Source organism: Crocuta crocuta, unplaced genomic scaffold, assembly GCF_008692635.1.
Source record: "Crocuta crocuta isolate KB4526 unplaced genomic scaffold, BGI_CrCroc_1.0 scaffold134, whole genome shotgun sequence".
NCBI lineage: Eukaryota > Metazoa > Chordata > Mammalia > Carnivora > Hyaenidae > Crocuta > Crocuta crocuta.
This window is the reverse complement of record NW_027530183.1, coordinates 3,471,686-3,489,281: the sequence shown is the minus strand read 5'-3', so window position 1 is coordinate 3,489,281 and position 17,596 is coordinate 3,471,686. Positions and strand designations below refer to the sequence as shown.

At 34.7% G+C, this 17,596-nt stretch overlaps 1 protein-coding gene across 9 annotated transcripts in view; it reads left to right on the top strand.

Moving 5' to 3' along the window:
* The window catches only part of PTPN13 (protein tyrosine phosphatase non-receptor type 13), a 199,399-nt gene that overhangs the window by 93,470 nt on the left and 88,333 nt on the right, over positions 1 to 17,596 (top strand). For 8 of the 9 annotated variants that reach the window (XM_077765152.1, XM_077765151.1, XM_077765147.1 and 5 more), the window contains exon 7: positions 5,841 to 6,401. The exons of the other annotated variant lie outside the window; for it this stretch is intronic. In XM_077765152.1, the coding sequence (XP_077621278.1) occupies positions 5,841 to 6,401 (561 nt within the window). The remainder of the gene's footprint in view (positions 1 to 5,840; positions 6,402 to 17,596) is intronic. 9 annotated transcript variants of the gene reach the window in all.

Here is a 17,596-nt window from a genome sequence, read left to right as displayed (position 1 = left end):
GCTTTCTGAACAGGTAGATGCTAAGGAGAGATAACACCTACTACATTAAGCACATTAGTTTTTGTAGATGAAAAATGAGTATTTGTCGATTGAATGGATAGGAGAAAAAGTTATAAAAATATTGAATTTAATAATACATTTGTAATATAATTTTAATGGTTTCATAAATATATGACTATGATTTATTGTTTTAGATAATCTATTTTAAACATTAAGTTGTATGCAAAGTAATAAAAAATTGTAGTTCACCATCTTGGGTCATATTATTAGACTATTTTCTTACTATAACAACAAATATATCAGAAGTTTTAGGTGCACCTGGGTGGCTTAGTCAGTTAAGCATCTGACTCTTCATTTTGGCTCAAATCATGATCTCATGGTTTGTGAGTTTGAGCCTACGGCATCAGGCTCATGCTGATAGTGCGGAACCTACTTGGGATTCTCTCTCTGTCCCTCCTGCATTCACGTGCATGCACATTCTCTCTCCTCTCTCTCTCTGTCTCTCTCTGTCTCAAATAATCTTTTAAAAAAGCTTTAAACCAATTATTAATGCCTTTTCCGATTTTGTTTTTATATTAAGAACTTTCAGTATTATTGTCTAATAGTTCTTTAGAATGCTTATTACTTATAGACTATCTAAATGCAGATAATCTCCAGGTGACTGTAGTGACTTTAAAATTTTAACAGAGAAGTCTTTAGATTGCCCATTGATTTTTATATCTAGTCATATCCCTTTATTGGAGAATTAAATCTCTATACCGAAACTCAAAAGAATTTGTAAGGAACTACAATTTATCATTCAAGATAAACCAAATTTTGTTTATGTTTACATTTTGGATAGAATTAGAGGTCCTTATACATACAGAAACAATAGCCTTTTTTAGATCAAGTGTAATGGAAGAGTATTCCTCAGTTCTTAGCCACTGCTTTCCACAGTAGTATTACTGCTCAAGGGGTCTCTTAAACTACCTTTAACAAATGTATACAACCACATCTCAAAGACAGAATCAATATAATGTACCAATTATAGCCAGTACCAGACCAGCAATTAGCAGTTAATAGTAAATGGCATATACTAATATAAAACTTTAAGATTAAAAAAATTGCCTCATGAAGAAGAAATACTCCTCTAGGACACCAGTGCTAGGGTTTAGTTTTTCTTTTTTAAATGCTTATTTATTTATTTTGAAAGAAAAAGAGAGTATGAGCGGGGGAAGGGCGAAGAGAGAATTCCAAGCAGATTTCGCAGTGCCTGTGCACAGCCACATGTGTGGCTGGATTCCATGAGATTGTGACCTGAGCTGAAATCAAGAGTCAAACGTTTAACCGACTGAGCCACCCAGGAACCCCAGCAGTGCCAGTTCTTAACTGCCAGTGGCCACTTGCAGTAAAGGGCTTTGTTATACTACATCAGTACTAACACATTCTCTCTGGTGAGAACCAACCTGAAACCTTTATGTAGTGATAGCTTTAGTTTATTAAGCTTCTAGCCATAGTTTTCAGGAAAGAAAATTTCAAAACCATGAGATACAAAATTAGGTTTAAAGAAGTAAGCGATTTTAGGGACAATGCCTTATAGCTAAGTTATTTGATTGTTATACTAAAACTTAACAGTAACAGCTTTTATCTATGAATAAATGACCTTAAAAGGTCTTTCCTTATATCTTACCTCTCAGATCTGTTACAAAAACTTAAGGCCTAAACTAGTGGGCTGTCTGTACCCATTTTGTTATTTTATACTGCCAATGGTGATAAAATGGCTTCAGTAAGCAGAAAGAAATCAAACATTTCCTGCCAAGCTTAAGGCGGAAACCTACACCATGATCAGATCAGCATGATAGTGCTTCAGAACTTGGGCGTATTGACAATATCATGTTTCTTTTTTTATGTACTTGAACACTCTTGTGAGGACAGATGGGGAATCGGGGAGCCTCTTTTAATACTGAAACATCATTTTGAACTTAGCTTGTAGGAGACACTTGAATTTTTTGCCTTGTGTGAGGGGAAAGGTGAATGATGGTAAGGATTATGTTAATCATATATAACAAAAATAATTAAAACGCAATGTACTTTACAAAGAAGATTTTTTTTTCTAGTTTAACTAAAATAAATGGACTGTGTTCCATTATGAAGACTTTTTATCTTCTTAAAATCTTTATTTCTCCCTCTACGTTACAGATTTAAAAATGATAACTTTCTGGACTTTTAATTAATAGGAACTGAAATATTTTTATATCTACTAATTTGCAGAAAGATAAAAACCTAGCATTTGTAGAGAAGTAGTTATCCAAGAGCCACCTTATTAGCAATTAGTTTTAAATTTTATATGGCTGGTGAGAAGACACAGTGCTTTTAGGATACCATGCCCATTAATATATTGTTAGTAAATACTAATGACCTAAAAGAGAATGATAAATCTACCTGTTACAAATGGAATAGACTCGTGGTATATTTTGGAAGTGTTTATTTCAATAGTGGTCAGAGTAGGACTCACTGAAGAAGTCATATTTAAAATAAAAGTCTAGGATAAGAAACAACTAATCATGAGAAAGATCTGGGCATTCTCATTCAGGGCAGAGAAAACAATATGTATAAAGGTCCTAATATAGAAGAGAGCTTAATAAGAAAATCTGTGGCCTGGATGGAGTAAAAGAAGTGGAGATGAGACAAAAAAAGATTCAAACAGCAGACCTGAAAGGAGTCAGATTTTATCTTGAGTATAATAGTATGCCTTTGAGACTTATTGAAAAAGGTAGTGGCATCATGGAATTTATATTTTGAGAAGATAACTCTGACTGCTGAAATGGTTGGATGAAGAAAGAAGTAAGGAGGCCTATCCAAAAGCCATTGCAGTTTTCTAGTCAAGTGGTAATGTTAACTGGGAATAGGGTGATGCCAGTGAAAATGGACATAATCACATGGAGTAAGATATCTTTTCGAAGTTAAATAGCCAGTACTTCTGATGGATTTGATATGGGCAATAAAGATGATGAAAGATTTCAGGATGGTCCCTGTATTTCTGTTTAGAGCAATCAATTGGATAATGATGCCACTTTCTGTAATTGGAAGGATTGGGGTTGAATGGACATCTCAGGATGTGGAAAGAAAAAAGTTGGTTTTCAGCATGCTTGGTTTGAGGTGCTTCTATGATATACTAATAGAAGTTCTAATTATGTAAGAATGGAGCTCCCAGAAGACGTTGGTGCCAAGGATTTAAAATTTAGGAGTTATCAGTATATAGATAATACTTAAAGTCTTATTAGCAGATGAAATTATATAAGAAAAGAGTGAATCAGTTCTAAAACTGATAGCTGAGGAAATCCAACATTTGAATATCTGATAGAGGAGGAAAAAGCAGACTAAGAATGAGCAGTCTAAAAAGTAAGAGAAAACCACTCTGGTAAAGAGGATTATTCTGTATTAAGTGACTGTCATTACCATCAGTTGTTGCTGAGAGGTAAGTAGTATATGCATACAAAATCATTGAATTTGGCAATATGGAGGTCATTAGTGATACATAAGGAGAGTTGCCCAGGTGTGGAGGAGTCAGAAGTTGACTAAAGTGAGTAGAATAATGAATGTGAAGTAAGAAATTGGAAACAGCAGTAGCAAGAGGGAAATGTGGTAACAGGGGAGCGGTTTTGTTTAGTTTGCTTTTTATTATAGAGATATTAAAGCATGTTTATATACAAATGGGAATGACTCAAAAGAAAGGGGGGTTAATTAAGATGGAGGGCAGAAGTTAACCAAAATAGTAAAATCCCTGATAACATTAAAGGAGGGGGGAATGAACACATATTGGGAATTGGCCTTTACCTGGTAGAAAATTTCATCTTTTGAGATAAACAAAAAGATTGGCAGACATGGATAAATGTATAGAATTAGCCATGGGAAAATGAGAAAGCTCTCACCTGACAGATTCTGTTTTCTTGTTGGAATATGAGACAAGATCATCAGAAAACAGAAGAGAGAATTAAGGTGGGAAAACTGAAGAATGAGGGAACGTGAAGCACGGTAGAAACTGAGTGAAATTACTATTAATACATGGTGCTGAGTGTCCAACGTGTTTGACTATGAATTTATGACGTCGCCAAAATACTCGTTTGATTTTCTCTAAGTTTTGGCTATTTGTTGGAAGTTTAGTAGTAAAAGAAAGAAGATTGTTGAGTTCATCTATGGCTGTATGACCCTTAAATCCTTTCGATTCTTATTTTTTACCTAATGTATTCTGTCAATTTTGAAGAATATGTCTGTTCTCTATTTTAAATAAAATTTTAAATTAATGAGTTTCAATATGTGGTTTGTTTAAGAATGTAATTTATCCATAAAATATTGTAACATAGACATGTATTTATCAGTTTTAAATTATCTTAGATTAGACACTAGAGTCTGTGATAATCTATGTCTAGATTTGGTGTGGTATATTCTCAGTGTTCTTTATATGACATGCCCCAAATATTGATGTTATACTTATTTGCATTTTTTTTTTTTATTTCTAAGAGAGAGAGAGAGAGACAGACAGCATGAGCAGGGGAGAGTCAGAGAGAGAGAGAGAGAGACAGTGTGAGCAGGGGAGAGTCAGAGAGAGAGAGAGAGAGAGAGAGAGAATGTGAAGCAGGCTGCAGGCTCTGAGCTTGCTGTCAGCACAGAGCCCAATGCGTGGCTCAAACCCACAAACTGCGAGATCATGACTTGAGCTGCAGTGGGATGCTTAACCAACTGAGCTACCCAGGTGCCCCACTTATTTGGATTTAAAAACATCCATGCTGGGGGAACGTTGAATTGCAAGAAAAGCAAAATGTTTGGATCTAATTCTCTAGTAAGCAAATATTTGTAGACCAACCTGAAATAAATTCACTTTTGTAAGATTTTTAAGGTAAAATTTGGAGTCAGGGAATTAAAGCTTATAGCTATCACCCTGAAGAGGCCATTGACTTATTCAGATGAATTACTAAGCAATTTATTATTACTAGGAAAGTTTTAGTCATTATTTTGTATTGTATACATAGCAAATAGGTTATCAGAGATGGATCACAGAAGGTCACACAGAAAATATTCGGGGTTAGTAACTCTGAAGTATTTTTCTACATTTCTTTTTTGATAGTGGAGCCATAAATATATGACTTTTTTTGTTATTCACTCTATGGATTCCAAAAAATAATTTCTGGTTGGGCATTTTTGCTGTGTCTCAATGCATTTTTAGACTGGTGCCATAGAAAAATTAGGATGACCTACTGGTTTTTAAGCAATCAGATTATCTGGATTTCAAACAAATTTTCTTAGAACATATCTAATTATAATCAAATTTTGATACTTAAGGATAACAAATGCTGCAGTCCTTTTTTGTCCAGGATATAGCAAGAATTCTTTGTTTCTTCTTTAAAAATATTTATTTAAATGACCAGAAAACATTAGGGCTGTGTTGAAGTGATGCATGTTTGAATTATACCTTTAGAAGTTAAAGGAATGTACTCTACCTTCTATTATTACCCCAAATCATTTCATGGATAATTAATATGCTGCCAAATTGGATAGTATCAAAAACTTTTGTCTATTTTAAAAAAGCAAATAATTTACCTTTGAACATAAAACAACACTACTCCAAAAAGTAAGTTCACTACATTATTGTTTTCATTAGATAAGAAACATTGGACCATGAAAAGTTGTACAAATATAACTTCTCTTTCCACTTTCACTATCGCCACCATCCCATTTCATTTCTGATCCCTCCATTAGGAAAATTTAGAAAATTACCAGCAGTTTCACTGTCAATAGTTAGTTTACATTCCAGTTTTTTTCTAAAAATTCTGTACATACATGATAGATTCTTATCATTCCAGGAAGAAGCGCTACTTCTGATGTACTAGACATACACAAGTCTCCATTCTCTCATCCGACCTTTCTTAACAAAGGGCTTAGTAAATCTATGGGATTTCTGTCCATCAGAGACACACAAGATGAGGAAGATTATTTCAAGGACATTTCATCAGATAATAATTCTGCACGCGAAGATTCTGAAAATACCTGTTCGCCTTACCAGTTCAAAACTAGTGGCCCAGAAAAAACTATCCCTGGCATTGATGTGCTTCCCAAGAAGAAGATTTGGGCTTCATCCATGGACTTGCTTTGCACAACTGAGAGAGACTTTTCTGGGGAAAGTGGTGGGTTCCGACAATATCTCCCTGAGGCAGTAACAGCGCGGACGTCAACCACTCCTCGAAAAAAGGAGGCAAGATACTCAGATGGAAGCATAGCCTTGGATATCTTTGGCCCTCAGAAAGTGGATCCAATGTTTCATGCTCGAGAATTGCCCACTTCCTCAGCAATATCAAGCGCTTTGGACCGAATCCGAGAGAGACAAAAGAAACTTCAGGTTCTAAGAGAAGCCATGAATGTAGAAGGTCAGTAATTTTGTGTATGTTTGAGAGAAAATTGAATTGAAATGTTTAAAATTGTTTTTTGAAATAAAGAAGGGTTATTAAACCATTCCACAGGTCTTATTTCCGATGCCAACCCTTTATTCCCAGGTTAGTTGTTTCTCTGTCAGTTTCTGTTCTTCTTTCCACCAAACCCCTGATCAAATTGTACTGCTTTCACAAAGCCATCTTTAGTAAGCATCCTAGTCTGAGTACTTTATAGCCCTGCAATATATGAGTTAGTAGAATTTTAAGATTGTAATCTTCTCAAGGCAGGAGCCATGTTTTCTTCTTTTTAATCCTCCACAGCACTGTCTATCTTGCACTATCTCCTAAGAGGCTTCCCTAAAGGACTGGTTCATAGAGATAAGAGGCGGCTAATCAAAATCAGCAACTCTAGGGAGGCAGAGTAGCATGGTGATAACGAATTAGTTCCCAAACCACCAGCTTCCAAACACAAATTTAGGGACACAACTCCTGAAGATCATAATTTTTTGGTCTAGGATGAAGTTTTATACCCATATTTTAAAAGTCATAGTATTTAGGTTTATAGATTTAGAGTCAGACAGCCTAAATTTGAATTATTTATTGCGTCAGTAGCTATGTGATCCTTACTTCAGCGACTGGGCTTAATCCCTCTAAGTGTAAGTTACCCCATCTGTAAAATGTGCTTAACCAAAATAGATGAATTAGGTAATAAATGTGAAGTGATTAATAAATCATAATATTACAGTATTAATATGAGGGGCATAAAAAAACAACTTTATAAATGATAAATTCCTTTTTTTTTTAAGTGTTTATTTTTCTTTGAGAGAGAACAGAGACTGGGGATGGATAGAGAAAGAGGGAGGGAGACAGAGTATCAGAAGCAGGCTAAGTGCTATCAGTGCAAAGCCTGGCGTGGGGCTCAAACCCATGAAATGTGAGATCATGACCTGAGCCAAAGTCAGGCATTCAACTAACTGAGCCACCCAGGTGTCCCTGTGAATGATAAATTCTTATTATTTGCAGGGTAAAGCTCTGATTCAAAATACCTGGTTCTCCCACAAATCTCAATATATTTGAGTAGAATAAAATGATGTTTTAGACACGAATAGAGGCTATTTTTAACTTAAATAAATGGAAGAGAAAACAAAATTAGAGTTATCAATCTAATCCTCTACATTTTGAAGATTAAAGCTTTGTTATCTTCCCTTGCCTCCCAGACAAACTTTGGGACATAGCTGAAAGGCAACTTGAAGGTGCTTTCTAGTTCAGCTAGCGGGGAGACATAATCAAGGGTCATATTCATGGTTAAGGCCATTATTTCCAGTGGATTATTTTTGATTCATAGATTACCTTCAAAGTGCTCTGCTAAAGGTTTGTTCTGTTACTTAAGCTTAAGCATAACTCTAGGCTGAACATACTCTACACATAGTGCTTTACTTCCAATAAAAGAAGCTTTGCTTTTTTTTCTTCAATTCAGGAACTGCAAATTAGTGATGAATTTGAAATAAAGGAAATTATCAAAGACTTAGTTGATATTATGGGCATGTATATTGTGCGTTTTTAAAAAGTAGCCAGCTTTATGAGATTGTTGTATATAATCTTGTTCTGAAAATTTTCAAGGACAGAAAATAAAAACTTAGAAATGTGTGTTATGCTCAATTTTACACTTTAACTCTAATCAGTAAACTTGTAGAGTTGTGGCAGCAAACAATAGGCATTTTCTATAGCTTAAGATCTCCTCTTTCAGAAGTTGTACTTCATGATTATTTAATATTACACAACACACAACAGCTACCATATGAATAATAACTCAGCCTGACCTTATGAACATGCCTTCTTAGAGACATTTATGTGAAGAATTCTTGCCTGTGGGGGGTGGGGGAAGAAAACTAAAGCCTTAATTATTCATTCAAGTGGATAAAACCATGATAGTCTCAGAGTATAAATAGTGGAGATACATACTGATGTAGATGACTATTTCTAACATATATATGTTTTTTAACATGTGAAATATATTTTATTAACATGCAGATAATAAAAATCAACTCATAATTTCTAATGTCCTCGTGTGTGTTTCAAAATAATATTTACTTATTTGGTAAATTAATAGTGTGGATTAGTGAAGTCTGAGGAAAGTGTTTTTTTTACCCTTGAACCTTGGTTTGAGACTTAAACAGTAAGAAGTTAAACACTAATGGAAATATATTTAATCTTTTAAATTTGGCAACAGTAGTCTGATATAATTTGTTTGACTAGGTGATTTTTTTATTACCTATAAAATGAGTATTATGCTAAACTGTGTCCTAGTTTGCATATGAGCCTTTTATCTTATCAGGGAATATATGCAGGTACATATGTTAAAGAAAGTTGGCTGCATCTTGTTTCCAAATATACATATATATCTACAAAAATGATTTATAATGTTATTGACCCTTATTTGTTAAAAATATTAACAAACCTAATTTCCAGATTTAGAAATTTTATATTCACTACAGGAAATACAAAAGATTTCTTTTTAAAAATAAAATATGCTTTGAATTGTTTGATTCAGGACCATATCCATCCTGAAATCTTTCTTTGCTATTGAGAAATTTTCAAAAACATTTATTCTCACAAAGAACCTACACATTTTTTTCCCAGAGTATATTTTAAAACCAAGTTAAGGGAGGGGGCAGATGGGCATGGAGGAGGGCACTTGGGATGAGCACTGGGTGTTATATGGAAACCAACTTGACAATAAACTATTTGTAAAAAAAGAAAAAATAAAAAAAAATAAAACGCCTCTTTGTCAAACTAAAACAAAAACTAAAATAAAATAAAACTAAGTTAAATAAAACATCTTGAAAATGTTGGTTTATTATGGAAATGCTTATACCATCTTAAATAAACTCCATTATTACATAGTAACTTGTAGGTAGTAATAAATTATATTTGCTTTAGACAAAAAATACTCTTTAAAAAGAATGTTCATGTTTATAATTCAAAAGCAATTACTCTTAGTTATTTAGTTGAATAATTTGCTGGTTTTATGCTGGTTTTTTTTTCTAAAAAAAATTTTTTTAATGTTTTATTTATTGCTGAGAGAGAGACAGCATGAGCAGGGTAGGGTCCGAGAGAGAGGGAGACACAGAATCTGACGCAGGCTCCAGGCTCTCTGAGCTAGCTGTCCGCACAGAGCCTGATGTGGGGCTTAAACCCAGGAACCATAAGATAATGACCTGAGCTGACATTGGAGGCCACCCAGGTACTCCTATGCTGTTTTTTTCTAAAAGTAAGATAATTTATATTAGCTGTTCAAACACAAGTGCAGATTGCTAATATAAAGATTTTAGCTCGTATACAATGGAGAAAAAAGAACAGAAACAATACAGATCCTATTTATTTAATTCTCATGAAAATAGGCTCCACAGATCCCTTTTATGTGTGAGAAATCAAGCAGAACAGTGCATATTATTAATGTACACATATCTTTTTTGAACATTCTTGTTTTAAAGCATTTAAGGGACCACCTGAGTGGCTCAGTCAGTTAAGCATCCAACTCTTGATTTCCACTCAGGCTATGATCTCATGGTTCATAGAATTGAGCCACACTTCGGGCTCTGTGCTGGCAGCAAGGAACCTGCTTGGGATTCTCTCTCTCCGCCTCTCTCTGCTTTTTTCCAGCTCGTGCCACACACACACTCTCTCAAAGTAAATAAACCTAAAAAACAAAAAGCATTTAAAAATGTTAATAGTTCTCTGTACAATTTTTATGATCTTTAAATTTGGCTGTTGCTGCTATCAATAAGTTTTGAATTAGAAGAGATCTTGGAATACATATCCCTGAGCAAGTGAAGATTTAATAACTGAACCAAGATCACATAACTAGTTAATGATAGAGTTTCTGTCATGGGAGGTTGTAGATTTCCATCTAGATTTTGGAGCTCCAGTCTAAGAATTTCCAACATCATGCTACTTCATAATTTTTTTAAAATCTGTATTTGTATTTGTACTATATGTATATGTACTAACAAATCTAGTATTTGTTAGGTTAATAGAGCAATTGCAAGAAAAGAAATTGCTAAATTTCACTTTGTCCTTTTAGGCATGCAGGGAGGCTCATTGAACTAATGGGGAAGATAGTTGCCTCCTTCAACCTCGGATGTATAGCCCTTTCCTTAGTTCCTCAAAAGGAGCCTTTACCCAAATCGCATTTATAGCATCTCCTTAGCTGACATCAATCAGCCAGCTAACACAGGAGAGACCAGAATTTGGTACTGGAAGGAATCTAGATACTATTTAAACCAAACCTCTCATTTTCAAAAGCCCAGACTAGACTAATTTGCCACAGGAGATACATAATTTATAATTTATAGCAGAGCTGTATTTAGAATCCAGATCTCTTGAAATCCAGAATAAGATTTTTTTTTTTCCACTCTGAATTCAAGCAGAAACCAGATACATTTCAAATACATTGTTTGGAAAATTTTTTACTGCCTGAAAAGTTGGACATTCCACTAACCACCTAACAAAACCCTCAGTTAAGTCTCTTCCTAAAAAAATTATGTAATTTTCAGTACAGTAAAACATGATAGTACAATGAAAAAAGGCTCAAATAAGGCACTTTTGGTTCTTTCTGCAGCAGACCACACTGGATAGAGGTTAAGATGGAGCTCTCTACTGTGTCGCATGGTTTGTTGTGGTAGTGTTTTAACCAGGCTTTCCTATGGTAGCATCTGTAAGACAGTTATCCTGTAGCTGGCAAGATCAGATAGTAAACTATTAAAAAGCTGTGCTTGGCATTGAATGTTCTGATTTCCTTGGGAACAAAACAAGAAAGGAACAGAAAAGACCCCAAGAAAGAAACTATACTTGAAGTTTAAAAATTATAAATATAAAGTCATTCCTCTAATTATTAAGTTAACAATCGTTCAGATGGTTCTCTGCATACAGAAAGCATTAAGGATGGGCCAGGAAGAAACAGTAACAGTTTTCTCTTGTGGAAACTAGTTTTAAAATGTGATGTCACTTTTTTTTTGGCTTTATTCTTTTCACTTCTTTCACCTCAGTATAGGACTATCCTAGTCTACTCGTTTCTTCTTCCTTGTTCCTGGTATCTTTTTTCCACTTCTCTACTCCATCTTAATATCTGAGAAATTGTCTGTTTTCTAATAGAAGTATCTGTCGCCATATGTCTTGTGTGTAATTACCACACACTCCGTATCTAACATTGCTGAGTGGGTTGGCAGCACATTCCTGATTATGAGAGATTGACTTGGAATCAGTACTGTGAGTGTAGTATGAACAGTACTCCACGCCCTGGGTGGGGACCATGAATACCATTTTGCTTCCAACAGTCAAAACTCCTCAGTATTCTGTAAAAATACTAGAAGAGAATATGAAGAATAGATATAATTAAATCCTTCAAAAGTGACTGTGGTTAAATGTTACTATTTAAGGAGTTTTAAGTCAAACTACTGTACATCAGCCTTAAATATTGTTACAGAAGACAATATTGTGACCTCTGGTCTAGCCTAATTTTGCTGTTCTATGACTGCCTTGTGAATGCAGTTTAAACTCTGTGTTATGCAACTAGAATATGTAAACACTAAAGTATGTGAGCCTGTTATTATTGAGGCACCTTAATGTTTCATTTTCAATCTTCATGAGAAGATTGAATTTGAAAGCTCATATGTTTTTGTAGTTGCATTTTAGAAAAGCAAGAGGGTGGGTTTATAAATATTACAGTTCACCATGTAGGATACTTCTAGGGACGTGTTATAAGAGAGAAATTTTTTTCTCAAAACTTCTCTTCTAAAATCCAAAACTGATAAAGATTAACTATTCAGTTTTTATTTCTTCATCTTATGTTGTTATTTGGATTACTTAATGAACTAAAATAATTTAACATTCAGTTTCTATTTCATTCATATCAGTTCCACAAACGTAAATATAAATAAGCAGGGATTTTAGGTGATTTGGTCAAATACCGCATTTATTTCAGGTATTGATAATAAAATATATCTGATATGATACAAATATATTTTGTATCTATGAACAGCACACTATTATAGATGGAATCAACATCTTGGCCAGAAAGAATCAAGTGCCCAGTCTATTTCTAAGACTGAATTTTAAAGAGATTTATATTTTAGACCAGCAGAACTTCCTCAGTGAAGGAAATGTTCTATATCTACAAGGTCCCAACTCAGTGGTTACAAGCCACATGTGACAGTTGAGCACTTACATTGTGCTGGCTAGTGCAACTGAGGAACTGAATATTTCATTTACATTTACATAGCTATATATGCCAGCGGCTGCCATATTAAAAGAGTACAGCTTCATACCATTCTCATATAAAGTAAGTCCAATATAAAATACCAGTATTCAAATGAGGGAAGCTTTAGTTTGAGAAACATTTGGAAAGGAGAATAAACGATTTACTTCCCTTCTTTGATTTATGCATTTTGAAAGAATGGAATTGCATTTTAAACACTAAAGAAAGTTAATGATGAAACAAATACAAACTTTCCAATATCTATATTCATAGTAACATAATATTGATTCTTGAGTCTACAGAAATCACAGCCTATTTTATCAAAAACTAGGGACCTAATTTAAATTGAACTCATACATAATTAACATGAACCCAGTTTGGCTTTGGAGTAGACACCCAAGAAGCATAGATTGCTATGTTTTAAGAAAGATTTAAGAGGCATCATACTAGCAACAGTATCATAGTAATTTTTCAGACCTAGCAGTTTAAATCTCCAAAGTATTTCTTCATTCCATCCCAGTCTCTCAAATCCTTGCTCCCGTGGACTATGGAAATAGCTTTCTAAATTGCTATTTCAACTACCATTTATGTCTTTCATTTTTCTGCCACACAAATCTGAATAATTTCTTCTCTGCCCAGCCATGAACTTTTCATCATCTGAGCAGGATAAAATTCTAGCTCCTTAGATCATGTCTCTCCAGTCTCATCCTTTTTAGCATTTCCCATCTCACACCCCACACCAATACCATGTGGTGAATTCCCTCAGTCTCTCTGTCTCTCTCTCTCTTCCCCTTCTTCCCTCCCTCCAGCCAGTTCTCCATTTCCATGACTTTATTCATACAGCTTTCTGCCTTAAGACTATCAGAGCTTTCAGGCATTTCTGGTTCAGGAAGCTTTCTCTCACCTTCCCAGTTTAGGATGATGGCATGTTTTTTCATTGAAATTACTTGTTTTGAGGAATTTGTTTCTCTTTCTGTAGATATCAGAAATTTGGCATAGGGTAATTCATAACTGTACCCTTAGTATCTACCACTATATCCTACATTTAATCTAAACAGTATTGCAATATAGTTATTAACATTAAATATTTGGTATATGCTATTTCAGATATGTGATACAACAATATTTTCTGGTGAATTGTGCATAGTGAGCGGAAATCCTTCTCCTGTGTTTTGTCCAACTTCAATAGAAGTTGTGGCCTGACCAACCAACAGTAAAGACAGTCAATTTCATTTAGAATTCTGGCTGTTCATTTGAAAGATTTAGAACAGGCAATAAAGTCATAACACAGGATCCTGGAGGATGCTAGAGGAGTGGTAGCCAACCCAGATGCAAGACACAGCCTAGACTGGTGACTGCTACATTGCACATGACTCTTAGGAGGGAACTGGAGACTTCATTCTTTTTACTGTTCCTGCTTTGCACAAATTTTACATCTATAAAGTAATTTATAGTTCATAGAGCATTTTCCCATTTATCTTTCCTCAATTACATATATTTATATTTGCATGAGTTCTGTCCCTCCTGTTTAAAAAATGTTTTGATCATCTCTAGCTCTTAATGGGGTTTAGAACATGTTTAATTCATAGATCATGTTGCATGGTATATGAATCCAGTGGACTCTTGTGAACATATAAAAGGTATAATCTTTAATCTCTAAAAATTAATCCCTTGAAAAGAAAGCATAAAGAAAAACATTTCATATATGAAAGCATAATATCATTATTTTTGTTTCTCTGGTTTATTTGAAAACCGAAATACTTTGTTAGGGCTAATAACCTTAAAAATGCAAGGTTTAAAATATTTTTTGTAATTCTTTAATTCCTGATGCTACAGTTGTCTGCGTCTCACTTTCTGCATGTTAAATGTCTAAACTTGAATATGTGTCACTCATAAATGATTAACAGTTGATGCTTGGTTAGGTTCATTTTAATGTGAAGATTCTAAATTTGAATGTTTCACCTGAAATAGCTTTATATAAGCTCAGAATATTATGCAAATCTTCATAATACCCTAAATATTAAAAGTATAGTTCATGATCAGGTACCACAACTATATGTTTAAAGTGTTAAGTGTGAAAAAAAATTTAACTGAAGTGTTAAGTGTGTTAAGTGTTAGTGCAAATTGTGACTCTTAGTTGTCAAGAACTTATGGCTAAATGCTCTAGCCTATTGAAAAGCTGCTTTTCATTGATACTATAAGTGGAGTCTATTAGAGTTGGAGTGAATTTTGTTTAAATGATCAGGTTACAGGGGCACTAAGTGTCTCGGTTAAGCATCTGACTTCAGCTCAGGTTATGATCTCACAGTTCATGGGTTCAAGGCCCACGTCAAGCTCTGAGCTGACAGCTTAGAGTCTGGAACCTGCTTCAGATTCTGTGTCTCCCTCTCTCTCCTTCTCCTTCCCCCACTTGTGCTATCTCTCTCCCTCTCTCAAAAATAAATAAGCATTTAAAATATTTTAAAATATTTTAATAAAAAAATAACGGGTCAAATTTCAGCTAAAGAATAATAAAATATTTGTCAGATTTTCATATCTTGTATTCTTACAAGAAATACCATACTCTTAATTATGGTAAAAAAAAAAAGTGCTAGAAACTAAAAGATCTCTTCAGTTGTCAGAGTATGTATGATTACTGAATCTTTGTAACTAGACTTCTCCCTAAATGTTAGTTATTTAAACCATCCTTCTGTAGACCCTATTCTTCTCAACCTCTCACCACTGTTCTACAAAATGTTTTTGCGAGAGAACATATGCCTATGTATTTTGTCTGTTTCTACAGATAGATTCACATACACCCAATTTAGTGCTACTTTTTTGGTAAAAGGAATCAAGACTGATTTTAATATTTTATTTATTCTTTTGTACTTGTTATTATTTATACACTAAGGTTCTTTCCTACAGCTTCATTTTACACATTTAAAAACTAACTATTCATAGGAAATCAAAGAGAAGGAAATTGATTGTTAAAATGAGGAATAATCATGACCCTAAATGGACCCTAAATGATTTGTTCAGTGTAGGTTTCATTTAAATGTTTACTGAGAAATTTGCAAACCAACAAATTAGATATTGAATGTAATTTTATCCCACAAAAGCCAAATATAGTTCTGCAATTATAATGGTGAAAGCTTAACATTTTGCTATAGTTCAATGAAAGTGGCCATATGTCCATTTTATAAAATATATATTTGATTTTTTTTAATTTAAATTTTAGTTAGCATACAGTGCAATATTAGGTTCAGTGGTAGAATTTAGTTATTCACCACTAACTTACAACACCCAGTGCTCCTCACAAGTGCCCTCCTTAATGCCCATCACCCATGTAGCCCACCTCTCACCCACCTCCCTCCATTAAGCTTGTTCACTATCGTTAAGAGTATCTTGTGGTTTATTTCCCTATCTCCTCTTTCCATCCCCTGCCTTCCCATTCACCTATTTTGTTTTTTGAATTCCACATAAAGTGAATGGCCAAATAAGATTCCATTGTATATATGTACATCTTCTTTATCCATTCATCAATTGATGGACATTTGGGCTCTCTCCACAGTTTGGCTATTGATAGTGTTGCTATAAACATTAGGGTACATGTACCCTTCAAGTCTGTATTTTTGTATCCTTGGAGTAAATACCTAATAGTGCAATTGCTGGAGTGTTCTATTCTTAGTTATTTGAGGAACCTCCATACTGTTCCTTTATTTTAATTTCTTTTTTTACATTTATTTATTTTTTTTAATTTTTTTTTTTATTTCTAGGAGAGAGAGAGACAGCGTGAGCAGGGGAGGGTCAGAGAGAGAGGGAGTCACAGACTGAAAGAGGCTCCAGGCTCTGAGCTGGCAGTCAGCACAGAGCCTGACCCGGGGCCCGAACCCACGAACTGCGAGATCATGACCTAAGCGAAAGTTGGACGCTTAACCGACCAGGCCACCCAGGCGCCCCTACATTTATTTATTTTTGAGAGATAGAGACAGATTATAAGTGGGGGAGGGGCAGAGAGAGAGGGAGACACAGAACCTGAAGCAGGCTCCAGTCTCCAAGCTATGAGCACAGAGCCTGACGCAGGGCTCAAACTCACAAACTGAGATCATGACCTGAGCTGAAGTTGGACGCTTAACTGACTGAGCCACCCGGGCGCCCCACCACCACACTGTTCTTAAGAGTAGCTCCACCAGTTTGCATTCCCACCAACACTGCAAGAGCGTTCCCCTTTCACTGCATCCTTGCCAAAACCTGTTGTTTCTTATGTTGTTAATTTTACCCATTCTGACAGGTGTGAGGTGGTATCTCATCATGGTTTTGATTTGTATTTCCCTGATGATGAATAATGTTGAGCATCTTTTCATGCGTCTGTTAGCCATCTGGATGTCTTGAATATTGTTAATAGATCTACGCACATCATTCAAGAATGTTGGCATTCATGGCATTCATAAAACTTTGTAGTACACAATAAATACTTAGGAGCATTTCTTTGTTTAAAAAAAATAGTCTAACACTTTTTAGTTAAAATAACAATCACCAGGTTGTTTTGATCTGGGTATGTGATGATTTATTGTACTCTCTGTTTTTGTGTCTGTATAGAAGTTTTCATAATAAAAAAGCTGGTTTTCTTTCTTAATCACTCAATTAATACCACATTCTTGGGATCTAGAACAAATCTAAAGTGCTTATATTATTACATATATTAAATATATATATTTAAATGTAGATAGAAAACATGTCTGTGGTATCTGGATCCTGCAAAAAGAAAGGTTCTCAATAATGTTAGGACACCTCATAGATAATTAGGAACTACCCTTCTGCAGACCAGAACAGAGGACGAAAGCTTCTCTGGAACTAGTTAGTGTCTACTGGGTGTCTTCAAGTAGGTCATCTCAGAAGGCCAAGCCATGTTCCTGTCAGATTGTTTGATCTGTAAGCATGCAAAACGTGGGGCGCC